This window comes from Nipponia nippon, unplaced genomic scaffold (assembly GCF_047370975.1).
Source record: "Nipponia nippon isolate SJK-2023a ecotype South Korea unplaced genomic scaffold, ASM4737097v1 scaffold_2, whole genome shotgun sequence".
NCBI classification, from domain to species: Eukaryota; Metazoa; Chordata; class Aves; order Pelecaniformes; family Threskiornithidae; genus Nipponia; species Nipponia nippon.
Genome location: NW_028262336.1, coordinates 47,941,581 through 47,967,889, shown reverse-complemented (window position 1 = coordinate 47,967,889; position 26,309 = coordinate 47,941,581). Strand labels below are relative to the sequence as shown.

Genomic DNA, 26,309 nt, shown 5'->3' with positions numbered 1-26,309 from the left:
GAGTATGTGCCACTTCAAAACTTAAAGCCGATCACCTTGCTTACAGGAACCAAAATGGAAAGTCCGCTGTGATTTTAGCAAGAACAGTGGTTTCCCAGCAGTTTAAGGAAACACGGTGTTTACTTGCAACAGAAGCAAAGAACTCCAGGTGGTCTGGGAAGTCACTTGTCAAAGGAGAAAGAGAGAGTTAGGGGAGGGAAAGCAAAAAGAGAATCGTGGAAGCAAACATTTTGCTGGGAACTGGAAATCAGCACAAGCAGAGAGGAACACCAATTACTCCGTTCGGTCTTATCAACAGCCGCTCGCTGTCTTCAGTGGGGATTTCGGAGCGCTCCGCCCCAAGCGCGCCGCACTACAGCAACGAGTGAGCAGCAGCCGAGCCCCGGAGGGGGGCTCCCCCTGCCCCTCGCCAGCAACCGGGCGGCCGTCACCTCACGGCGGCGGCGGGCGGCTCGGGCCGCGGCCCAGGTGCGGGGCGGGAAGGGCCGGCGGAGGGCGGCCGCTGCAGGCAGGCCGGGCCGGGCGGCAGGACAGCGGAGCGGAGCAGGAGCAGGAGCGCGGCCTGTGACTTACCGCCCGCGCCGCCCTTTTGTCTTTAACGGCGGGCGCTCCAGGCAACGGCCCGAGCGCCAAGCTGACGTGCGCCCGCCGCCCGGTAACGGCCGCGGGGTCACCGCCGGGGGCGGCCAAACTGAAACGAACCCCCGGGGGAGGAGGCGGTGGCGGCGGCACCACCTCCCCGAGGAAGGCGAGGCCCCGCGGCAGCGCCCCTCACCGCAGGCGAAAGGCCGGGAAGGCCGCCCGCCGCTGCCCCGCGGGGAGGGAGAAGGCAGCGCAGAGCCCCGGCAGCCGCAGGGAGCCGCCACCTGCGGCGGCGCGGGAGGCAGGCTCGAGCGCCGCCCTTCCCCGCCACGGGCGGAAGTGGCGTACGCGGAAGGAGCGGGCGGCCCGGGCTTCCGCATACCGAGCGGCTCGCCCCTGGGCCTTAGGAGCGCCCGTTAACGGCCGAGCGCGGCCGCTGGCGCTGCTCCTGCGCCATGTTGCGCGGGCTGGGCAGCTGGTTGGGGCTGGAGCGGGCGGGCGAGGAGAAGCTGCTGTCGGCCGAGGAGAGGAGCAGCTCGGCGGAGGAGGAGGAGGCGGCAGCGGGCGCGGAGCCGGCCGTGCAGAGCTCGGAGCAGGCAGAGCCGCAGGTGGACTCGGAGGCGCTCCTCAGCCAGGCCAAGGGACTCGGCAGTGAGTGTCCAGCCCTCGCAGGCCGGTGCTGGCGGGGGGAGCGGGGCGGAGGCGACCCGGCACCGCCAGCCCCGGGGCAGGCCGCACCTGAGCAGAAGGCCCCCCCGCGCTGCCCCTGCGGCTCCCCGCGGGCCAGGTGCCCCCGCCGCCTCCGCTCCGCTCCCCCGCCGCGCCCTGGGCCGCAGCGGAGAGGTGTGGGGCACCTGCCCCTCCCGCACAGATTGCTGCGGGGGCCTTCGTGCAAGCAGGAGGCTTGAGAAAAAGAATAGCTTCGCTTGTTGGAGGGGTGTGTCGCGCCCAGGCATCTGTACGTGGGGAGTGTTGCTATGGGTCTGTTTTAAAATAATAAAACAGTAGTCTTATCCCACTAAGGGAATTTTGCTGCTGATAGCAGGCTAGCGACTGGAGAAGCAAAGGCAGATCGGTTTAATGCACGTTTAGGGGTTGGAGAAGTGACCAGTACTTACCATTGGCACATAAACCAAAGCTTTAGTTGAACTAAACAGTTATAGATAGGCTTTAAGAGGAGTTAAGCATGTTTATTCTCAGTTCAGCAACTGTAAAAGAAAAATCACTTTTCATCTAGATAGCTACAACTCCAGTGTAGCTTCCATAGTGATGCAAAATGGGGAACACAGGTTTGAGGTGACCAGAATACTCTCTTAAAAAACCAAAACAGTTCTGAAGCATATCTTTTCAGATGTAAAAGGTAATTCAGGTCAGTTTAGCTAGTATGGAAAATGATCTCAGTGAAGAAGTGTGAAAAGTCATTTTCCCTACCCTTTTTTATTTTACATTTTCTCATATCTTTGTTTTGCATCTCTTTTAAATGATGTTTGTTAACTGCAGTCTATGGCTTGCATCACTACCGCGTAATTTTTCATGGAGCTTGTGCAGTCCCTTCCACAGTTCTGAAGCAATCCCATGCAATTGCTAAAGCTGGAAGTTTGGAAGTGACCTAGTCCTCTAATTTGATCTTCATTTTTCTGCATTTCTGAGATTCTTTTTAAATAGCAGTTAGTGACAGTAAGGAGTATTTTACTAAGTTGCTAACGATTCTGTGCACTGTTAAAGGATGTTGCCTCACTGGAGATAAAAAAAAAAAACAAACAACATTTTAAAAAACTTAGATATTAAAATATGAACCAAGTGAATGGCTGCAAATGTTTCTTTAAGTTATTGTCTTTTTCAGAATTGTTACTAAATGAACAGCATTTCTTTAAGTATCTGTTCTGTTGTCACTGTGGGAGAAATGATGTATACATATAGAATAACATACTTCATAAATTGGTGTGGGGTTTCTGTGATTTTTCTTAGGGAAGTAATGGGTTTTGATTATTTTGTTGAACTCGTGTAATGAGGCAAGGCTGTAATTTGCTATAGGTAAGAATTCTGCCTTACTACAGTAGATTCTTGGATAAATTAATCCAAAGTACAGCTCCATGCTTGTTGCTAAAGTGTCTTCATACTGGTGCTCTGAAATGCTGGATCAGTATCATCTCAAAGGTTAGTCTGAGATAGTTCTTTACTGTGTTTTGCCTTAGGCTACCCAAGCTGCAGCAGATTATCTGTGTAGCTTGGTCAAATACTTGTCTGGTTGTTGTAAATTGATCCTAATCTGGCAGTCACTCTGGTTGTTCAGGAAGGAAAAAAGACTTTGAATTTTCAGGGGAAGAATAAGTACTGACTGTTAGAGGTATAATTTGCTCTGGAAGTCATAATTTGGTTTAGTGATTCATGGATTCATTGTCTGTGACACCAGAGAAGACTGTGGTGGAAAGGCTTTTTTGTAAGGATTTGGATGTCACTGTTGCAACACATGATTACTCTAGAAACATCTGCATAACTAATCACCAGGGTAGCTGTGTAGAAAGACTCCCCTAGCACATAAAGAATTCTACTGGTAAAACTGAAGCCTTACATACATTACTTTTTGCTCATTATCACATCATTACAAAGGTTAGGAGAGTTTGTCAATGTGAACTAATAATAGAAATATTGCTAGATACACATTCTTAATACAGACATAGATTTGTAAGAGGGAGGGAAACCTTCTTGGTCATTTGAAAGTGGAGGTGTTGCTTTTCAACCACTGATTCTATTTTTCTAAGGCTAAGTACCACCTCTTACTGAGGTTTACAAGTACCTCGGTTCAGAAGAATATTGGCCCTTAATGGAAATAACAAGCATTTTGTTCTTCAGACTGGTTCCGGGACTGGCCAAAACCACTTTGCCCAACAATAACACAACGTCACTGGACAGCAACTGTTTTGGCACCTTTTGCATCTAAAACAATAGTATATGAGAAAGTTTCCAGGTATACATGAAATGACTGGTAAAAGCTGGTAGGGAGGAAACAATCCAGTAGGCTGCTGCTTCCTCTACTGTGATAAGGGGAACAGTATATATTTCCCTATCTAAAGTGTAGAAGATAGGCTTATCAGGCTTTACAACGCAACACATGCTTCACATGGTATAAAAAAAAAAATATATATTTGTGAAGCTTGTGGTGTGTTGTAAAGCCTGATAACAAGTATGAAAGATGCTAGCAAGTACTTCAAGGAAGTTTGGTTGCCACCATTCTGTGACTTATAAATGCAAGTTATATATAAAATACTGGCTTGCTTGAGAGCTGGCTAGACCTCTGCACTTGGCAGTATTGATTTGCTGATATTGTTAAAGAGAAAATATTTTATATGCCACAAAGAACGGTCAGCTTTCCAAAAGGTGACATGAATGTTCCAAAGTAACTCATTCTACCAGTGGCTAACAACTGTGTGTTAAAACAACTTAATTTTTTTTGCATGGTAAGGTTATTTGTTACATTTCTAACCTGTAAGGAAACTGGAATTTTTGTGACATCTTGAGAAGGAAGGTGGGTTTATGTTTGTTTGAAATGGAAGTGCTGGGTTGTTTTTTCTTTTTAAAATCCCCTGGGTAAAAGTCAAAGTTGATTTTCTCAAATAACTAAAATATTCTTATCGTCCCATGTGCTTTGCATTCTTAACTAGTGCCTCAAATATATCTTTGGTAGGTACTATGCAGTTTAGATCCACTATTACTACTTCTAACCCTATAATCAGAATAGAATAGAACAGTTCAGTTGGAAGGGACCTACAACGATCAGTTAGTCCAACTGCCTGACCACTTCAGGGCTGACTGAAAGTTAAAAGTATGTTATTACAAGAAGGGTCGGAAGGAGGATCCAGGGAACTACAGGCCTGTCAGCCTGACCTTGGTGCTGGGGAAGGTCATGGAGCAGGTCATCTTGAGTGCCATTATGGGGCAAGTGCGGGACAACCCAGGGATCAGGCCCAGCCAGCATGGGTTTATGAAAGGCAGGTCCTGCTTCACTAACCTGGTCTCCTTCTATGACAAGGTGACCCGCTTAGTGGAGGAGGGGAAGGCTGTGGATGTTGTCTACTTGGACTTTAGTAAGGCCTTTGACACCGTCTCCCACACCATTCTCCTGGAGAAGCTGGTTGCTCATGGCTTGGATAAGTGCACTCTGTGCTGGGTTAAAAACTGGCTTGACAGCCAAGCCCAGAGAGTGGTGGTGAATGGAGTCAAATCCAGTTGGTGGCCGGTCACGAGTGGTGTTCCCCAGGGCTCAGTGTTGGGGCCGGTCCTGTTCAATATCTTCGTTATTGATCTGGATGAGGGGATTGAGTGCACCCTCAGTAAGTTTGCAGATGACACCAAGTTGGGTGGGAGTGTTGATCTGCTGGAGGGTAGGAAGGCCCTGCATAGAGACCTGGACAGGGTGGATCGATGGGCCGAAGCCAACTGTATGAGATTCAACAAGGCCAAGTGCTGAGTCCTGCGCTTGAGTCACAACAACCCCATGCAATGCTACAGGCTGGGGGAGGAGTGGCTGGAGAGCTGCCTGGCAGAAAAGGACCTGGGGGTGTTGGCTGACAGCTGCCTGAACATGAGCCAGCAGTGTGCTCAGGTGGCCAAGAGGGCCAATGGCATCCTGGCCTGTATCAGGAATAGTGTGGCCAGCAGGACCAGGGAGGTGACAGTGCCCCTGTACTCAGCACTGGTGAGGCCGCACCTCGAGTACTGTGTTCAGTTTTGTGCCCCTCACTACAAGAAGGATATTGAGGTGCTGGAGCGTGTCCAAAGAAGGGCAACGAAGCTGGTGAAGGGTCTAGAGCACAAGTCTCGTTAGGAGTGGCTGAGGGAACTGGGGTTGTTTAGCCTGGAGAAGAGGAGGCTGAAGGGAGACCTTATTACTCTCTACAACTACCTGAAAGGAGGTTGTAGTGAGGTGGGGGTCGGTCCCTTCTCCTAAGTAACAAGGGATAGGACGAGAGGAAACGGCCTCAAGCTGTGCCAGGGGAAGTTTAGGTTGGATATTAGAAAAAACTTCTTCACCGGAAGGATAGTCAGGCACTGGAACAGGCTGCCCAGGGAAGTGGATGAGTCTCCATCCCTGGAGGTATTTAAAAGAAGGATAGATGTGGTGCCTGAGGACATGGTTTAGTGGTGGACTTGGCAGTGATAGGTTAACAGATGGACTCGATGCTCTTAAAGGTCTTTTCCAACCTTAACGATTGTATGACTCTATGATGTGCCCAGCGTTACTGCATCCTAGGTGCAGAATCCAGCATTTGTCCTTGTTAAATTTCATGCTATTGATGATTGCCCGATCTATCTAGATCCCTCTGCAATTATTATATTATTATATTTACTATGGTACTTACTGACATTGTATCATTGTATATACTGCAACTGTGATATTACAGTCATAATACACCTGTTCAAATGTAAACAGTGCTTGTGACATCATGTCATTATCTGAGAGATAAACAAAGCCAATGTTGTTTTAAGATCCTTTGTCAATAAACTGATATTTAATGTTTCTGAAGGGTTGTGATATACATCTTCCTGCTTGCAAGTTTGTTCTCCATATTAAAAACAAACAATACAAGGCAACCATTCATGCTACGTAGTTCTTTCCCTGCCACCTTTCTTCACTTCAGCACTTCTAATATAAAAAGTGCTAGTTAGTCTTTGAAAATATTTTTGAACATATTCAGAAAAATAAGCAAACAGGGCCACAGTGTTTCTCACGGAGCTATAAAGAGGAAGGCAATGCAAAATAGAAGAGGGCAAACATCAAGAGCAACCTTCTGTCTTAAGACTTTTGAAGGAATCTCAAGTGTTACTTGCCTAAAATTTTTCATGCATTTGCTGCCTTCATGAGACTTTATTGTGCATGTTGATTTTCTTAAAAAAGTATAATTCTGTTTTAATACTGCTGGTAAAGTTACTTTATTGCTTAATGTCTCTGAAATACTTAAATTAGGAAAGACACATCTTCAGAAAAGTCATTGGTAAGCAATTTTTCAAGGACCATTAGGAAATTTCGATATAGTAAACAAGGTTCATGTATCAAAGTTTGTTTTACAGAAAGTTGTGATCAAACATACAGTTTGATCATGATTTAAAGAATATGAACTAGAGAAGGACAAATAGGATTTTAGTTCTTTGTAGGTCAGAAGCTGGGTTAAATGAATTTGAAAGAAGACTTCAGGTAGCTATCCAAATGTCTAAAGAGAAAGGAAAATCTAGTCAGAGAACTGGATGTACAGAGATCTTTTTTCAGCTCCTTCTCTTCTCATCTGTGAAAGGTTACCTCTTCAATTTTGCCACTGCTGCTACAAAAAAGATATCTGAATCCGTTGCCGAAACAGCACATACGATAAAGAAGTCTGTAGAAGAAGGAAAAATTGACAGTATCATTGATAAGGTATTTTATTTCTAGATACTTGATCTGAAAGATCTGCTTGCTTACTGTTGTTGTAATGTATAGCAAATCTGGCATGTAATAACGTTTCTTTAAGCTGGCTTTAGGAATTACACGTTTCAAGAGCAGGTATCTCCTGTCATGATAAATGATGTAACTGAAATATTTACTCAGAATAAACATGCCAAAAAAATGGTCACTCTGCTTTACTCAGTACTGCACCTGTGTTCCGTTCCTTCAGGATGTAGATACACTGGAGAAAGACCAGAAGAAAATATGAAAAATGCTGACATAGGAGGAAAGGTTGAAAAAGTTAGTAGAGACAGGCAGTTGGGGATATCTGGGAGATGTGTGGGTTGGGTTTTTTTCCCCCAGTTTATTTAGGTGGAAAGAGGAATGCCATAGCCTGTGTCTTAAATGCATTTCTGAAGCAAGATTCAGCTTTGTGGATATTGTATCCTAAGACCCTAGAGCTATGCAGGTATGGTTTTATAAGACCTAGCGAGTTAATGAAACGGCTTACTATTGTCCTGTTCTTCCCCGCCACCTCTACCATGCCACTTATCTCTTGCCTTCCCTGTTCCTGGCTGCCAGCTCCAGTTGCTTAACTTCTGCCAGCAAGTGTTCTTCCAGTGCTTTAAGTCAAGAACTTGGCAGAAAGAAAGAAAAAAAAAAAAGCAGCAATAAGAGCTATGTAATGTTTTGTGTTTTTAGCAAGGGTAGCTTGGAAGGGAAAGGGAGAGCGAACTGCCCAAAACCAACCCAGCTGTAGTAGGACTGTGCATCCCAGACATGGGAGATGCAGCCAGACCCCTCCTCCTGCTCCTGTCTCTCAAACAACCCCTCAGCGGAACTAAAGTGTTTCCTTTTCTTTTTTTTTTTTTTTTTAAATACAGTGAAATTAAATTTCTTGATATAATTAGTTTTCATGTTGTCTTCCAAATTAGTCATCAAATGACACTTTTAAATTTCTGTTATAGTCAAATTTTGTCTCCAGGTTTCATTGACTTTTTAGTGACAGCTGTCTATATATCATAGCAGAGTTATATTTCCTACTGCAGTATATTAGAGTCTAACGTAATTTTGATCCACATCAAAAAGGAAAAATCCAGTAAGAAGGTTATTTGGTAATTTAATACACAAATAATAATGCTTACAAGAAACTGTAGCTAAGTACTTACAGCGTGTTTTATGCCTAAAATACTATTTTCTTTTTTTCTGTGAATGCCTTAGAGTAATATGAATTCCCTGTTTTGACTAATAAGTTTACATAGGGGAGAAACAGATTATAGCTATATCATTATAAAGCTTTTGTCTTACACCAAATAAATTATTTTATTCCATAAATACCAAAAATTCATATAACTTACAACCAGGAGGAACCACAATGATCTGTTTGTATAACAGGCACTACAGTAGTTCTCTCACTGATGTTAATCTTAAACAGAAATGTGGGGTTATTGAAGGAAAAAAAAATACGGGACTTTATCAGGATTTAGTTTGAAGACTTGCATGCTTTATGGCAACATGTTAAGCCATAGACCTCACTGCTTAAAATTTGTATTTTGCAAGTGGTTTAAATATTAATTTCTAGCTTTGTGGTTTTAATATTCATTTCTAGCTTCATGGTTTTTTGCCTCCGCTTTCAACTACAGAACAACATTTGCATTGTTACTTCTAGATTATGGCATAATGACTTCGGAGACCATTCTCAGTTTTTTAATTCTGAATTCAATATAGGACATTTCTCAACATATTTTTTTGATTAAAGTTTGTCAAGAACATAAGTGGAGAAATGATTTTATTTCAGCTAAGCAGACATTCTGAAAATCATACTTAACAATTTTACAAATCCAATTTATTGCAATGGATGTATTTCTTAGGCAACTCTTGAAACTTACTGTAAGGCCAAGGATATCTTTAAGTGTTTAATGCTTTAAAAACATGTTTAAATAGGTCTAAACAGTTAGTCTATGCTGTCTGTATTTGACATGGTAAGGCGGTAAGTGTACATGCATAGTATGCTGATGTGCAAATTATCAGCTAGGATTTTCCTTCTTTTTTTTTGTCCCATGAATTTGATAAAACTATAAATATAATTTTGCAAACATACACAATAGTTTAAACTTTTAAAGGCAAAATCAAATGTTTCAGTAAAGGGGAACGTATGATTTACAGGAAACACCTTTAACTTACAAAAAGAGCCACCAGGGATATAAGAATATGATACTGCAGTGTATTTGTAAGTACTTTCAGAATGAATGTGAAACAAGAGGAATGGCATTTTTTTTTATTTTGGTTCCCTAATTTTTATTTTAGACAATTATTGGAGATTTTCAGAAGGAACAGAAAAAATTTGTCCAAGAGCAGCAAACAAAAAAATCAGGTAATGTATGCTTTTTTTGATCATGCATAACATTACATAAGCTAAAACTTGCTGGAAGCTGGATAATTGAGGTATATCTAAACCTAATCTATCAAAACTCTGTTTAATGAAACACATTGTGGTGGAACTTAACATATATTGTGGAATAGGAAGATGACATTTTTAAGGTTAAGGTTAGTGTTACATTACCTAGTTGGTTTAGATTTGCCTTTTTAGCCAAATTCAGCTTTATGAAATTAACTCAAAGATCACTGTGCTTACAAAGCTGATCTCTTATTGCTTTGAATCTTAAACCTGTGTATTAATTGAAAACAAACATGCTGATTACCTTTCTTTTGAGCTTTAGCAATTATGTCACATTTTCATAATGAAATGAAAAACGTGGGTTAGGGTTTGCACTGTAGTATTTAATTAGGTTCACTGTAGGAGTTGCTCTGCTTACATTAAAGGCATAATTGCTCTTCTGCTTTCCCATAAGTCATTTGCTTTATAATTATGTGTGATCTAAATCCTTTGAGTTACCCACCCATGTACTATTGACATCAGTGCATCTATTTGAGACTTTAAAATTAGCACATTTTTTTTTCTACGTTGCATTTCATCATTGGCTTTTATCTCTTTCAATGTGTTACCTGAATGCAATAATTTCTGAGAGTTTGAATAATTAGTGGCTCTATTATTAATTTTGCAAATGAGCTGGTTTTAAATGGATCATGATAAAATTTTTCATGCTGTCCGTAGTTAGTACGTTAGTCTGGTTTCTTCTTGCAAGACTGCTTATGTGATTGCGTTGTCTGTATTTCTATCTTTTTGTCTCTGTTAGTAAACTTTGGCATCTGTTACTATATTTCTGCAAGTTTCATGAAAATAGGTAGCTAGGTTGACAAAAGAAAGAGTAACAGATGGCCTAACTTAAAGAAGTATTAGCATCAGATGTGAATTCGTGTGGGTGAAAGATCTTGCTGATCTCAGGTGCATAGGCAAATAAGCATTGTTAGTTTTATATGCACAAGAATTATTTGTTAACTGTTACAGATGCATCATAATGTCTCTGTAGGCTGAATTTGCATTGACAGTGAAGAGATTAATAGATTTCTATACATCTACAATAGTTTATTTTCCTTTATGTACAGCCTACAGAACTATTTTGGAAGTATCTGTGTAAATATATAAAACAGCTGAACTCAAGTGTGCTTATCCAGTATATTACATGTTATAATTTATAACAAATTTATAACTTATTTTTCTCCATCGTTACAGAGTTGGTGTCTTCTGGGTGGCAGAAAATTAATACAATAGTAAATGACTTGGAAAACTTAATTTAGACAAAGTTTACATGTTTAAAGGGTATCTAGACATTCCTATTTGCAGGCGGTTTAACCAGTTATACAGCACTACTTCAGTAACTAAACAAAGAGGCACCAAGTTCTGACTGTACAGACTGCAAAGAAATCCCCACAGTTTTCATTTTAAAATAGCAGAAATCAGCAACTTTAATTTTTTTTTCCTCTGATAAGCAAAGATCCATTCCTAGAGTTTCTTTCTTATGCCATGAGCTTAGTTTAGGAAAAAGGAACAATGAATTGGCTTACTGATGTAAGTCTGCTTATTTTTGCGACATTATATGTTACTTTATGTAAGGTGGGGTTTTTTGTTTTTTTAAAAGTAATACACATGCAATTATTTTCCTCCTTTCGATAATAGAAGCAGCAGTGCCTCCCTGGGTAGACAGCAATGAAGAAGAGACAATTCAACAGCAAATACTGGCCTTATCAGCAGTAAGTATTTCATTTCCTGTAAGATTTGAAATTTTTCTGTTGAAGAGGTTAAAACTTCCTTTTTTTTTTTGCAAAGTAAGTTTGGCTGGCATTATTAAATTATGTATTTTCAATATACTTCTTTTAATGTGTCTGTCACTGCACTGACCATGTGCAAGAGTAAATAGTTCTTTCAGTATTAACTTGAGCCAAAGTAGATTCCCAATATAATTTTTTATTTTTATAAAGGCTTTACAGCTTTTTGGTACGATAGGATTATGTGGGAAGTGGGATTGCTTTGCTGGTCTTGTGTGTGAAATATGGTATCCTTTTTCTGATATCAGTTAATGACCATAAATATGTTCTTCAAAGGATAAACGAAATTTTCTGCGGGATCCTCCAGCAGGTGTGCAGTTTAATTTTGACTTTGATCAAATGTACCCTGTTGCAATGGTGATGTTACAAGAAGACGAACTTCTCAATAGGATGAGGTTTGATCTCGTTCCCAAACAGTAAGTAATTTCTGCTGGTAACTATGTATGGTTGTACTTTTAATGTGTCTGTAAATATTCGTAAATTACTCCTTTTTCTTTTCACTTCCTTCAATTTTTGATTTATGTACTTCCTCTGTATGTGTTTTATATCTGCTAATTTCGAATGCATGGAATATTGCATGTGCATTGCAGCTTAGCAATTAGAGGAAAGAACAGAAGTAGGTCTGTTAGACATTCAGAACTAATAAGGACCTGTTGACTTAAGTATGGGAGAGACCTTAAATTTTTCCATGTCCAGTGTGCTAAATTAATTGAAAATCTTTTTCCCAAACAGAGGTAAATGCAGCAACAAAAACATTCAGACCTGTTGGTGTAACTGACACCCCAAAAAGGTTATTAGAGATAGTCAGAGGCCCCATAGAGAAATGGTAAAAGAATGCATCGCAAAACAGCAGCAATGCAAGCAAGAAGAACTGGTTTTGAATAGGCAATGGGAAAAGCTATGTGTTGTGACTGCCTCCTTCTAGTGGACCTAACTAAAAGATCCGTAAGGTCTTTGTTCCAGCAGTTATGGCCTGTTCCAGTATGGCTTCTTGATCCCACCTTTATTCCAGTACTGTTCTCCTTCCTTGCCCAGTCCCAGACTCTGCTCCTTAAGCTTGTTTCATAGGTCAACATTCTTGTTAAGCAGGAGTTCCCAACATTAGTCTCGTGTCTGAGGATGGAAACAGGAAAGAAAACATCTTTCTTTGTGCGCTTTTCTATCTTAAATCTCCTCCTTTTATAAGCGTTCCCAGCTCCTTATTTTATTTACCCCCTTCCCCGCTGTTCTTTGTTGCTCTCAGTCCTAAAGCTCTGCCCGTATTCTAGGTCTTCATCAGATCTGTCTCTGATGCTCTGTCTTCAGCCTCTGGTCATGCTATCCTTGCCTATCCTACCCCATTGCTTAATAGGTTGGGTTTTTTTCTGTTCTTAGTCTCAGTAGTCACTGTTTGCGTGAATGGGCAGGAAGATAACTTTACTCTCTTCTGTCTGTCTTTCTGTCTGTCTTTCTGTCTGTCTTTCTTGACCTACACACATTCCTCCCCACAGGCCTTGCCATTTCTGGCTTCTCTTCCCTCTGGGTTACAGTTGGGTCTTTTCTTGCTTACTGGAGGATTATCAGAGGGAAGTGTTACCTAAGAAGTGGGATAGACCCGCTTATCACAGCTGGTCATTTCCAAGATGGCAGTTTCTAGTTACTGAAGGTCCTTCAGACATGCTGAAAGGTGTGAAGACAGTGAAATAGTTCTGCTGCAAACTAGGTGTCATGGTTTAACCCCAGCCAGCAACTAAGCACCACACAGCCACTCGCTCACTCCCCTCCGGTGGGATTGGGGAGAGAATCAAAAGAGTAGAAGTGAGAAAACTTTTGAGTTGAGATAAAGACAGTTTAATAAGTAAAGCAAAAGCTGCACACGCAAGCAAAGCAAAGCAAGGAATTCCTTCACTACCTCCCATCAGCAGGCAGGTGTTTAGCCATCTCCAGGAAAGCAGGGCTCCATCACGCATAACGGTTACTTGGGAAGACAAAATGTCATCACTCCAAATGTCCCCCCCTTCCTTCTTCCCTCAGCTTTATATGCTGAGCGTGACATCATATGGTATGGAATATCCCTTTGGTCAGTTGGGGTCAGCTGTCCCAGCTGTGTCCCTTCCCAGCTTCTTGTACGCCCCCAGCCTGCTCGCTGGTGGGGTGGGGTGAGAAGCAGAATAGGCCTTGACTTTGTGTAAGCACTGCTCAGCAGTAACTAAAACATCTCTGTATTATCAACTGTGTTTTCAGCACAAATCCAAAACATAGCCCCGTACTAGCTACCAGGAAGAAAATTAACTCTATCCCAGCCAAAACCAGCACACTAGGAATGGCTTCTGCCTATAGATCAAAGATGTTCCACTTCCACCTGAGGTCTAGGGAATATGTGAATGAATATAGTTTGACATTAATAGAATGTTGGTTTTAGAGAGTAAGTGAACCGAACAGGCTTATTTGGCTTGTTGGGTTTGTTTACATAATTTGGCAAGAGAGATGGAACAGCATAATATTGCTCCAAATTATGTATCGCTGCATGCTGTTAAGCTTTTTCTAAATTATTGTTGTTATTGTTGTTGTTATTATTATATTATATGTTCAAGTCTATTGTAACTGTCTTGTAAGAGATGACAAACTTCTACAATGACGGATTTTTTTTAAACTGTGTTAACATCACAAATTTCTAAGTTTTTACTAAGAAGGCAGCTATGTCTACTCCTTCCATCTGTGTATTAAATTTTATTTCATTGCTAGATGGTAAAAGGAATAATATTTCCAAATGTAGTAATCAAAATCTGTTTGTTCTCTCTAGCATAAAGGAGGAGGTGTTCTGGAGAAATTATTTCTACAGGGTGTCCCTAATTAAACAGTCTGCACAACTCACCGCGCTTGCAGCTCAACAGCAAGCAGTAGGAAAAGAAGAGAACAAAGGCAGAGAAGAGGACAGTCAACTGAAAGGTATGGAAATGATTTGATTTAGCACAGCTCATCAAGTAAGTGTCATGCATACTGACTGTATACATTGATGTGACATTGAATTTTTATCCTGGATTTCCTATGAAATCAGAGCTTCTCTCATGATACTTGGTCTGTTTGTCCAGATGGGGAAGAGGGGGCTCCTAGTGCTTTTAAGCCATTTTCCAATTTCAGCCAACTTTGTCAGAAGAGTGGAAACCTCAAGAGATGAAATTTTATACTTGGCTTATAACAGCTCAAGACCACTCGTGGTCTCTGGTGTGCTTTTTTGTCTTGTCAGAAAGAAGTAGGAGGTACCTTTGGTTCACCTGATAAGACAAGAGGTACTAGCCAACCCAGCCAGCTGGCATATGGTTTGCTCTCGGCTTTTGCTTAGGCCTCGGGCCAAACAAAGTTAGTGATATGGGGGCAGAATTACTCCAGTGGTGGAGGCAGAGATGCATGCAGGATGTGGGAAGGCACACAGTGTATTATAGAAATGGAGGAAGATGGGGGACCAGGAGGCTACCTGGGATTCAACCTTGAGATGAAAAAGCCACTTCAACGTAGGCATCTTCAGATACACTGATCAGTTTATACAGATTATTCTTACTGACCGTCTTATAAATCATTGGGCATCTTTGTCTGCATGCAAACAAATTCTGCAAGCAGGAACATATACAGCTTAAAGAGTATAAAGCAGTTACTGGCTAAGACACAAAAGATAATAGATAAAAGATAACTTTATGGAATAAAGTAGCTCATTAAATCTTAGCTTAAGCGAGTTAAGCTCACCACCCCTGGTAAGACATCTGAAGAATCTTGGCAGGCTGGGTAGGCATTACGCAGAAGGAGAAAGCCTTCGCTGCACCTTGGACCAGATTCTTATATCCCCAATATCAATAAATTTTCATCATCCATGAAATCCATTAATGCTGATGTCGTGTTGACACTGCTGGCCTGACTGACAACGAACTGATCACTGCCAAGTGGACTTCTTTTTCCCCCTTTGCGAATACAATATCTTTCCATATTGGTATTCTTCCTCTCGAGTCCTTGCACTGCTAATGATCCCATCTTTCTAACCCTACCTCAGTTTCTAATTTCACCTTATCTTTTTACAGACTTTCTCACAGCTCTTTTGCACAACTTGGTAATTTTCTGCACAGCCTGAGCTAAGGTTACTCAGCTGAGCCTTGGCTCCTTGGACACAGGCAGCTGAACCTGGGTGTGAAGGGGAGGTTACAAGGGGAATTACAAAGCCAGGCTTGCATGTTGCATAGAAAATACATTTTCAGAAAGGAGTGTAGTAGTTTCCTCAAGCTTTTTTTTGTGCGTGTGCCTTTGCTGTCAGTTTGTGCCGTACTGTTTCTCATAGGTTCTGTTCAGAGTGTGCATGTGTTCATTTAAAATGAACAAAGTCGTTTTCTCCGAGTTAAAATGCAAGCAATGCTGACAGGACAGAATCTGCTTCAGACCAAGAGGCACCAATTCTGACTTCTTTTATCCAGGACAGTTGTCTGCTGTCCCAATGAGCTATGTACGATCAAACATTGCAGCATGTCCCCATGTTGAACAGCATGCTGTCAATCAGAAACACTACTCATGCTGTTTCAGGCTTTGTAAGCTTAAAAAAAATCATGGCCTCACTTGAGCATATTACATGGAGCACAGAAGAGATCTAGGCCGAATCTATGCAAAGTGACCACAGGCTATGTGCCCTCCAGAGTATGCTAGCCGTTGAGGAGAGTAACCATTGCCAGCACACACCAGTGGGCTGTGGGGACCAGGGTTCCCTCCCTGGGAAGATTGACAGAGACAGCATAGGAATAGCCCAACATGATTTATGTGTTTACTATAATGATGTAATTCTTTTGCTCAGTATAGTTCAGAAGACTGCTTTAAGCAAAGGAGTACAGAACTTGTGTTGTTTTTTTTCCCGTACCTTTAATTGAAAATATGTGCAGGTTAAAAAATGAAGTTGAGAATTACATGATAGTGAATCTTCCTACTATTTTCATAGTTTTGTAAGCATGTTCTTTTCTCTCTGTAGAAACAGAAAAGCAATAGAGGAAATGTGATTATATGGAGAAACAACTGATAAGTTTTGTGGAAGTCGAGACTTAATTTATTTTTTTCTTTGTGTAAAAGAACTACTCTTAAATGTCCTACACTAACTCTTTGATCATAACAGAAAGCTTTTGTCTTGACCTTTCAGTGCAGACTGTATTTAGACTTGTTTCCTACTTACCTGTTCATGTCATATAACTTCTACACTCCCATCATATTCAGCTCCCATTTTTGTCATTTTCTATGAGCAAATTGTGTTTACTGTTCCCCTGTGCAGGCACCATCAACTCAGGAAATCACTGGGATTGTCATGATTTCATAAACCTTTGCACCTAACTGGCATCTAAATGCATTTATCTAATTTTCTTTCTTTCTTGGATTTCTTTATTGTTGTGATTTTTTTTTTAAATCTTTTTTGGATTTCTGTTCCTCTAGGTTTTTTATTACACCAACTGATAGGATTATATTATAGACTATTAAGGGCAGTGACTGTCTTCTCTGGTTTCTGTAGTGCCTCACAATAGATCTTTGAGTATTGGATCCTTTCATTTGCTACTGCATTTAGTCCTTTGTATAGAGGAAAAAGTTGTGTTTGGAAAGATTAGAAACATAAATTCTGCCAAAAGGTATTTTCTTCACTGTTGTTTATAACCATATTCTCTGTGAATTCTGTTTACTGACAGTATGCTTCCCCTTTCCACTGATCTTTTTATTTGATTTCTGTTTCTGCATATCATTGCTTCAGTAAACCAATTTCAGAAAAAAAGAAAGCTGACACTGTGGTGGCTGATTGGCTAGACAAATAGAAGTTACTCTGTCATTAATTACAGTGCTGAAGGTTTCCTTTATGCAAGCTAAATATGTAGTTCAATGGGTAGTCTTAAACTCTAAGTTCCTAGGGCAGCATAACCTCCTTTTCTTTTTTAACAGTACAGTACTCATATTTGCCAAATTATGTGTGTTTTAATTGAAGTGTCTCAACTCTACAGGAGAAATGGCAACTGATCCTATTGACCACCAAAACTGTTATCTTTGAGTCATCCAAACCCTTGGAAATTGCCAGTCAAAGAGAAAGCTGCTGGATAATACCCAAAGAGTTATTCTAGTAAAATTACCATTGTGACTGAAAACAAAACATGTCTTAATTTAAAAAAAAAAATAGCACTGCCTGCTGATCTGTTGTGGAACTTGTACAATTCAGAAGACCAGTATAGCATATGCAGATAAATTTACTGTCCTAATGACTGTATATTTCATACATTTACCAGACCGTAGTAAATACAAGTTTTGTTTGATTTGAAAATTGTATAGATTTGGGAAGCTCTGAATCATCTGTGTTATTTTTGATTTAAATAACCTTTTTGAAGGTTGGATCTCCTAATTGGAGGCTAAAACTGGGAGTAATTTTTTGTTGGTAACTCTTCATAATGTTCAGAGTTTCTTCTTAAAGATGACTGATGTCTATAAAATAGAATTAATTGCCTTCCATTTTTATCTCTGTCTTGTCTCCTCCTTACCTGCTGTTTTCACAAAGTTAAATTAGCATGGTTGATGTGAAAGGAAAAAAGAAAGGACAAGGTGGAAGACATTGCACGTATTAGCGTAGAGACTATAAGATCTATAACAAAATGCCAAGTTCTAGTCCTTCTCCAAGTATTAGTAACTATTTACTTGGGAATCAAGTTACCTCAGGGGCAGAGAGCACATCAGCAGTGGAAGAGGTGATGCCAGGCCAGTAGATGCAGAACAGCGCTGATGGTATGTTGGTCACATCAGACTGGTGCATGGCCAGCGCAGAGCTGCTGCACCGCTTCTGCATGAGAGCAGCAGGTGGAGCTTGAGGCACCTTTCCTGCACGGTGCTTTGGGCACTCGGTGCTGAACAGCGAAGAGTTAGTGCCATGTTCTACAGCCTCCCCAAGCAGGGAGTGCTGGAGCGTCTTTCGCTGTGGTGTTGGGTGCGGTAACAGAGCCTCTGAAGACTGGGAAGGGGAAGGAAGAGAGAGGATGGGACAGACCAGTGGGCATTGAGTAGATGAGCTGTATAAGCAGCGACAGCTACGAATTAGGGAATTATTTTCATTAGAGCTGATCTTAATTTTAAAAATTAAGCCTGAAAAAATCCCCCCCTTCAGAAATTGCTGAGTCAGCAGGAAGGGTCCACCTGGGCACGCTGCCGTAAGCAGAGCTGCAAGCTCGGAGCTGCTTTGCATGTTTAAACAAATAGAACTGCTAAGCAAGCACTCCACCACTACCACAACCTGCCCAGTATGTTAATCGTTCTTGCAGCCACCTGGCTCTTTCCTGTGACTCCTCTACCCTGCTAGTTGCATGCGGAGGAAAGCTGGGGTGTTCCTTTACCTGCCAAGAGAAAAGATCTGTCCTTGCTTGTAAACAATCATTGTCTTCCTAGCACCATGCTACTAAATACAGAATGCACAGTGAGTTTTCTTAGGAAATTGGGAACGGCTTCTAGGGTTTAAGTTTTTCAGTGACTTCCTTTGCCTGTGTGAAAGAAGGTAAGGCTGCATAGCACTCTCCTCATGTGCATTTCGGGGTGTGTGTACAGATGTAGTCCCATATACCTAAGAGCTAACTAGTGCCCATATCAGTAGTAGTACCCCCAACCAGGGGAGTTTGGGAACTTATATGATGGGCAGTAAGTGGATTTCATGACCAAGTCTACACCTTTGTAACTTTAAAGATCTTGTGACATGGGTGCAATCTGTAAGTGTTTTATAGAAGACGTTCTTTCAGATTCCCAGCTGTTCCTATTTATGTAGTTCTTTGGATCATTTTGAGGGGCAGAGAGGTTTCTGTGATTTAACTTTGGAGTCATAATGAGGAAATGGTTTGCTAAATTTGCCTGCCTTAATTAAGAATAGAAAATTGCTTCTCTTCCGTTTTATTGTTGCAAATGCTACACCTGTGGCTGAATTCAGCCTTTAACGACCAGGATTCCTTAAAACTTAAAATACGATATTTCTTTGTACACTTAATAGCTATGCAGATCAAATGAGATCTTTTTATATTTAAATGTAATCTACCCTTTTTTTTCCCTCTTGATAGAAACAGTACGGCCAAAAACACCACCTGTTACAATAAAGCCTCAAATAAAATCTCAAGAGGTAAAAATGCTGTTATATTTTATCTGGTATTTAGTATGTGAAACTGTTACTTAATAGGTAATTATGCATCCTTTTGAGTAAGTTGTGCTATGAAACCATAATAATATAGTATCTGACAGTCCTAACCCGCTGCTGTTCTGCTGTGATATTAATTTTTAGTGCATACATTTTAAACTCATTTTCAGTAGAAAAACAGTAGTTTATCTGAAGAATACTTTCATTAGTATCCTGCACATTATAATAAATCACGTTTTTACTCTGAAGAGCGACATTTCCAAAATGTTTGGAGTAGAAGGTTTGCATTGTATTTAGACACAAGAGATACCTTCATAAAAATATATTCATGTGCCATGTTTTGTCCAACTCTTCAGCAGTTGTCAGGCTTAAGTACTGGAAATCTAAATGATGCATTGCAATAGCAACGTTATTTTATTGCAATGGCAAGAAGAGTTTTGCTTGATACTGCAAAAACCTTTAACTTAAACACGTACCGACCCTTGTTCATTTCTGGATTGTAAAATCAGTGCCAGAGAACACTTGGCAGAAGCAGAGCTGTGCATTCACTTGCCAATAATATGCAGTGGACTAAATTAAGCTAGAAAGATTTCCAAAGAACAGTCGTCTCTTAATCTTATTTGTGTGTAGAAAACTGTTAGTGAATTGCGGTCAAAATTTAATATTAGTCTTAGGTAATGTTCTAAACTACTTACGAGTTTATTATTGTTTCTGAAGATGACAAAAACAGAATTAAAGTTGTTAAGAGAACACAAAAAGGAGCCTAGGATGACAAGCAGATCATTTTCAGTATAACTATTTAACATTTTTGTCTGTACAAAAATAACTCTTAAAGAAAAATAGCCCATAAAGAAAAATAGTTGTCAGAGTAATGCATTTGGTTTGTTTTTTTGCTGATTCTATCTAAAAGGCAGTCAGTCACATGAGTGCAAGTATGTATTGGTGACATTTTTTCCCCTTTTTGGATAAGCTTATACAAAACTATCTTACTGCAGGATGAGGAAGAGATTTCCACAAGTCCAGGTGTATCAGAATTTGTGAGTGATGCTTTTGATGCCTGTAATCTGAATCAGGAAGACCTAAGAAAAGAAATGGAACAACTGGTGCTAGACAAAAAGAGAGAAGAGACTTCAGTAGTAGAAGGTAAAGCTATTATTACCTTCTGTGTCTTAAATACAGTAATTCTAAGATAGGTTGATTTAAATTAAAAAAATGTAATTCAATTTAGGAAAGTAGATTCGTGACTGTTTTTCAAAGTGTATGAAATGACCTGCAATGAAATGTTGCAGAAATTAATGATAATTCTTACCACAGTCGAACCATGTCTTATACAGAATGTTAACTATAAAAAGTTTAAATCCAAAGAACCTATCAATTTTTAGGTGGCTCTTTTATGAAAGTGACAGTGGAGTATTTTTTTCTGTCTAATTCCTCCTTTCCCAGCCTTCTCTTTCATAGGTCCTTATGTGCGTGAATTTTTATTTCTTTAATTGACATTCTTGTAGGTAAAGTGCAGTATTTGGAAGTCAGGTTATGTTTTCTTCTTGTGACACCAGCTAAAAATGCAGTATTTGCACCAGACTGTGAGTTTTCAGATGCCTCTGCTGTAAAATGTTTACGTGCATTTGGAACAGTTAAAGTTTAACAAATAGCTTTGAGAATGATGAGAAGAAATAAAGTGGGGCTTATACTTAATTCAGAAGAACAAATATCAGTGTAAGAAGCATAAAAGCAATCGGTGATGATGTGACTCTGGCCATACACAGTGAACTATTTACTATGAAGACACTTGCCTATGTAGATGCTTATCATAATACAATTTTCAGAATTCATCTTACAACGTGTTTTGGATGTTGCTGAATCCTTGTTTTCTGAAATTGTTATCTTTTCCAATACATAGCCAAGCTTGAGGAATTCTTGAAGTAATATCAGTTCCTTGCACCTAGCTTTTTGATGGAAGTGTTTCAATACGTCATTAATGTGTAATTTGTTCAGAAAAATCTCAGCTGTCCTTACTGACTTGGGCTATGGAATTACGTACCTTCATATCTAGGCTGAAGGTACCCAACATGTAACACATCAAACACCCATCTCCTCCCCCATACCCTTGCATATGATAGGTAGAGCTAATTAAAACAGAGATTAACAACACAGGAATGCCTTCTGACTCATTTTTTGCCCTAAGTATGAAATACGATTACCTTTAACCCTGATTAAATGAGCTTGCCTAGCTACAAATATCAGTGAGGAGAATACCTGTTTCTTTTTTTAAATTACCCACAGTATTTGATCTTTTTTTTTCATAACAGTATACTCAACAAACTTATGAACTTCATTCATTTTTTTCCAGAGCTTTAAAAGTATGAAGGGAGAGTCAGTTGATAGTAAGACTGAAAGACTGTAGGCAATAAGCTTGCAAAGGGACGCTTGTTATGACTAAGCTGCGTATTTGCTTTTTAGATCTTTATTATAGTATGCACATAGGAATATAGACTTGTATATTAATTAATTCCTATGTGTGGTCAATAAGGAGATTAAATTTCTGATCGTGACGTTTCTTTAGTTTTTAAGGAGAATTGTCCATAAAGTTTGGGGGCTATAAGAGAGATTCAGTGCAAATTAATCTAGTTTTATATAAATAAGCAACATTCTATATTATCAGTTTAATTCTTACACATCATTTATCTCTTGTAGAAGAAACTGCTGATTGGGAAAAGGAATTACAACAAGAGCTTCAGGAGTATGAGGTGGTGACGGAATCAGAAAAGCGTGATGAAAACTGGGATAAAGAAATAGAAGAAATGCTGCAAGAAGAAAATTAAGCATTTTCACAAAATCACTATAACCCTAAGCTTTTTCTGAGGACTGACATGGATTTCTGCTTTCATATTTTGCTTACGAAAGATCTTCAAAAGACATAAGAGAATCTCAAATCGTTATAATTCCATATGGGAATACAACCATTATTTCTGTTCTTTATATGAGCAGTTTCTGAACGTCTACATTCTTCAAAAGAAAAAAAAAAAAAAAAGAGGAGACAGACACTGCAGGTTATATGTCATAATTAAATGCGATAACTATTACATGAAGCAACAGTTTAGTTTGAGGCATTTTTAGGTGGTCAAGAAGCTCTGCGAAGAGATTTCTAAATCTGAGAATCTCAGTTTGTTTGTCTACAGCTTTCTGTTTGGGATGTAAAAATGGATGTTGTAAGTAACTTAGTCCTTGGAAATAACTCTCCCGTCACATTTGCACTCTGATCCCTGTATAATCTGTAAATGTGTACTATTTTTAAGGTACTTGTAGCTAGTAGCTTTCATGTGTATTTAACTTCCTTAATGTATGTAGCCAAAGAATTTATAGAAAACCCTATCGAGTAACTTCCAATAATTTGTTATAAAAAAATACTAATTCAGACTCCAAAAGAAGTACTGATTAATTATTGATCAGATATGATTAACTGGCAAACATTTAAGCATTTAAATAAGAACAGAGTTATTAACTGCTTGAATTAAGCTGATGTTTTTGTTAAATCATCATATTGAGATACTGCCTTTCCCCACAGAGACAAATGGTTTAATGCATTCTTTCTTCAGAAGACTGTTATGTTTCCATTTAATTTTGCTGTCTGAGTGAGAGCAAATTAAATGTTTCGCTTTAAATGCTGAAACATTTATGTGAAAACTTCAGCTGGTTTGGACATCTTTATTAAATACTGTAGGTACATATAAAATTGGCTCATTTATTTGGACGGAGGGCAGAGTGAGGGACAAACAGATTTCAGACTTACACAGATTTCAAAAATATACTTTGTCACAGTGCTTAAGACATGGAATTTAAATGAAAAATAGTTTTCTTTAAAAGATTTTTTGATTCTTCTCAGGCATCTGCATGTTTCCTGTAGTTTTACCATTAAGTCAGTATCTTCATGTATATAAATGAAAATTTTATGTTCTATTTGTCATCTATTTCATAAACTTCTCTGACAAAACATTCATGAAATTCCAAATATGAAGGAAAAGGGTAAGATGAAGTAGGTAGGAGCCATTAAGCACAATTGAATTATAGGCATGTTACATACAGTAGGCTTTGTCTTAATGACATAATTCTGCAGAAAACTTTTGTAAAGAGACTGAAAAGATTATAGCTGTAATTATTCAGTCAATATTCATCCGTGGGAACTGAAGAGAGCTGAGTAGTTTTAACTGCTGTTAACTGTAAGAAAGGACTATTTAAAATTGTCTCTATTAGCAACTTGGACAGAAAGCCCTCCTGTATTTCTCATCATGGAAAATGAATTGTTTTAAACCTGCATACATTTGACTTTTCAAAGTAGTTTCTTTATTACCATACACTTTCTCAACTACAATCAATCTTAAGCACGATTTGTATTTTTATAGTGTTTTTCACTTTTAGTTAACAGATGCGAGATAAGTCGTGGTAAATAAAAGAGGTACTTTAGGAGCTTTTATATCTGGGATTAATTAAAGGCTACAAAAGTTAAATCTGTTATGCTCCATAAAAATCAGGGTATTCAAAGCTTAGTGTTTACTCTTGACAAATACAATTGCTCACAGGTTTAAGCTGGAGACATTAGGATCTGTCTACTGTACAGTTCGACGTGACGCCTGCTAAAAAGACGGGCAGTTCTATTCTGATAGTGGCAAATCTTCCCTGGATGGCTCGGAGCTCAAAATCACTGCTCCAAATGTCCGCTTTCTTAAAAACCAGCCTCATCATTCCTAGTGTTTTCAGATATACGATGGGTTTATTTGCATGGGGTTTGTACATCAAGCCTCATCTTTCTTTTCATGTAAACGTAGCCTATATAATGGTTATAGGTATTAAACTCCATCTTTCATAGAAGATGGCTCCTACATATCAAACCTTAGTTTCCCAAGTCTCATGAAAAGCAAGTATGGTTTAAAAAAAAAAAAAAAAGGCTGTTTAAATTTGCATTTAAAAAGGCAATAATGTAGCAAGGCTTCATCTGACTTGAGCTCTGATATTTAAAGTCTCTTATCAAAAACCATAATTAATATTTTCAAATCTGCATATCTGGCTTTAATCTGGAAAGCGGAAATAAATTTTGTGTAATCCTGCCGTTTTCAGGACTGGCCCGTGCCTTTCATTTAGGCTAGTGCTACAAGTGTCTAGCGGTTTTTATTGTGCATGGTAGGAGGGAAGGTGTCTGCCTTCCACTTGTCACACAAGATGAACAGAAGTAGACCTCTTCATGTTCACAGTGAATTTTGTAGGCCTTTGTAGCCCAAATGTATCTTAATAATATACTTTATAAGCAAGCATGCTGGCATTTTCTTAACAACATCATTCCAAGCACTGGGATGGTGCAGATGCTAAAATCCAGCAAAACACCAACAGTACAAAATCAAAGACAAAACCAAAAGAAACCAGGAATGGATCTAAATAATACCAACCTGTGGAGACAATGTAACAGAAAATGCAGTTGTTTGAAACACTGAGGAAAAGCAAGCAAACAAACAAAAAGATGGTTAACAAGTTTTCTTAGACGAAGCTAAACATGCAGATTTTGGAATTAACCTTTGAGAAACAGGGAAAAGATTACCCAGGAATGATTTAGGTTAGCTTAGAACAGCGATACAGCTTTCTTCTGAGATACCGACATCTCCAGTTATTCTGTGCACTGAAGCATCCTCTTCAACTATTAGTTTACTAGTCCAGTTGCTGTTAGTTAATATGTTTATGGAATTTTTTGATTCAGTAATTTGTTTGGAGGAAGAGGAAAGATCGTAAAATCCTGGGATAAAAAATGTGTAGTAAAATATTCCCCTACATTTTTATTCAATCATTTACAGCTGTTCTCTAAACAAAGTTAACCAAAGCTTTCAATTTCCGGAATCGTTTCAGGAAACTTTGAATTTCTTTAGTTTGTCACTTCAGTTGGGTCATAAAAGTATTTTTTTCCTCCATGCCGTTTGCTTATCTCGGTGTGTGTTTGGCGGGGTTAGGTATGCAGTACTGAAGCGCAATGTTAACCTCATGCATTAAAAGCGTAACCCTATGTACAGGAGCAGATCACCTGACCGTGAGACGCATCCTTGAACTCTTGGCCACTCGCATATTATTGACTTTTACTTTGCAAACAGCTGTTCGAGAAAAGGGAACGAAGTGCATCTGGTGGCCCACCGGTGCACTGCCAAGCAACAGGAGCCACGTCGGGCCCTCAGTCCGTGTGCTGTATCTAGAGCCTCGCTGTACAAGTACAGCATCAAGAGCCACGCTGATAATGGTCTGGGTTTCGATTCAGCAGAAGTTAGAAGAAAGATGTATTGGATGGCCTGATACTGTATGTCGCAGAAAGTGCTGGCTGGTATCTCTGTAACAACAACTGCATAGCAGCCTAGCCTTAAACGATGTTATCCATAGTAGTAGATTTTAGTCCCAAACTACGCATTTCCAATGTTTTTTTTCCTTTGTTTTAAACATTAGGGTTCTTTTTAGATCAGCATTCCATTTTTTTAAGTGAAATGGTGAGTGAATTAATTTCTTGCTATATTTTCTTTGTATTATATTGAAATTAATTATTTCAGAAAATAACAATTCCTACAAAACATCAGAAGATGTGCATGGCTTCATTTTCTTCTCAGTGTAGCCCAGTATTGGCTCTATATATATACATATGAAGACCATGCATATATACAAATGCAAACCCACATCTATTAGTGTGTCTAAATATATTTAAAAAATCACAATGTACTCTTCCTTTTCAGCTGTTACTTTTAACCAGATACCATTGTGAGAGGAGGAGCAAGCAAAATAACTGTCATTAGTTTGTCACTCTATCATTTTTAATGAGACAGCGCTCTGCAGAAATTATCTTGAAGAATGAATCACTTGCTTCATTTCACAAAGGCCTGGTTTTCATTATGGCACAGATTGAGAACGTTTTCCTTTGCTTATTCA

At 39.5% G+C, this 26,309-nt stretch overlaps 2 protein-coding genes across 8 annotated transcripts in view; one reads left to right on the top strand and one right to left on the bottom strand.

The window, feature by feature from the left end:
* Positions 1 to 711, bottom strand: part of CTPS2 (CTP synthase 2) — a 93,667-nt gene extending 92,956 nt beyond the window's left edge. For 6 of the 7 annotated variants that reach the window (XR_015705177.1, XR_015705178.1, XR_015705176.1 and 3 more), the window contains exon 1: positions 574 to 711. The gene's annotated coding sequence lies outside the window, so the exon portion shown is untranslated. Of the gene's footprint in view, positions 1 to 35; positions 165 to 573 lie in introns of those variants that run through there. The other variant, XM_087759409.1, reaches the window with a different exon arrangement.
* A 178-nt stretch (positions 712 to 889) lies between these two features.
* SYAP1 (synapse associated protein 1) lies at positions 890 to 25,315 on the top strand. The gene is made up of 9 exons (XM_087759412.1): positions 890 to 1,233; positions 6,873 to 6,991; positions 9,308 to 9,374; positions 11,079 to 11,152; positions 11,504 to 11,643; positions 14,010 to 14,155; positions 19,291 to 19,349; positions 20,360 to 20,507; positions 22,059 to 25,315. The coding sequence occupies exons 1-9, from the start codon at positions 1,038 to 1,040 to the stop codon at positions 22,184 to 22,186; spliced, it is 1,077 nt and encodes a 358-aa protein (XP_087615538.1). The 5' UTR covers positions 890 to 1,037; the 3' UTR covers positions 22,187 to 25,315.
* The last annotated feature ends 994 nt before the right edge of the window (positions 25,316 to 26,309 follow it).

What these genes read in the sequence shown, in the direction of transcription:
- SYAP1 (XM_087759412.1), top strand. Translation starts at nt 1,038, where the DNA reads ATGTTGCGCGGGCTGGGCAGCTGGTTGGGGCTGGAGCGGGCGGGCGAG. An exon ending in TTTGATCTCGTTCCCAAACA is followed by an intron (nt 11,644 to 14,009) that starts GTAAGTAATTTC and finishes TGTTCTCTCTAG; the next exon opens with CATAAAGGAGGAGGTGTTCT. An exon ending in AGAGGACAGTCAACTGAAAG is followed by an intron (nt 14,156 to 19,290) that starts GTATGGAAATGA and finishes CCCTCTTGATAG; the next exon opens with AAACAGTACGGCCAAAAACA.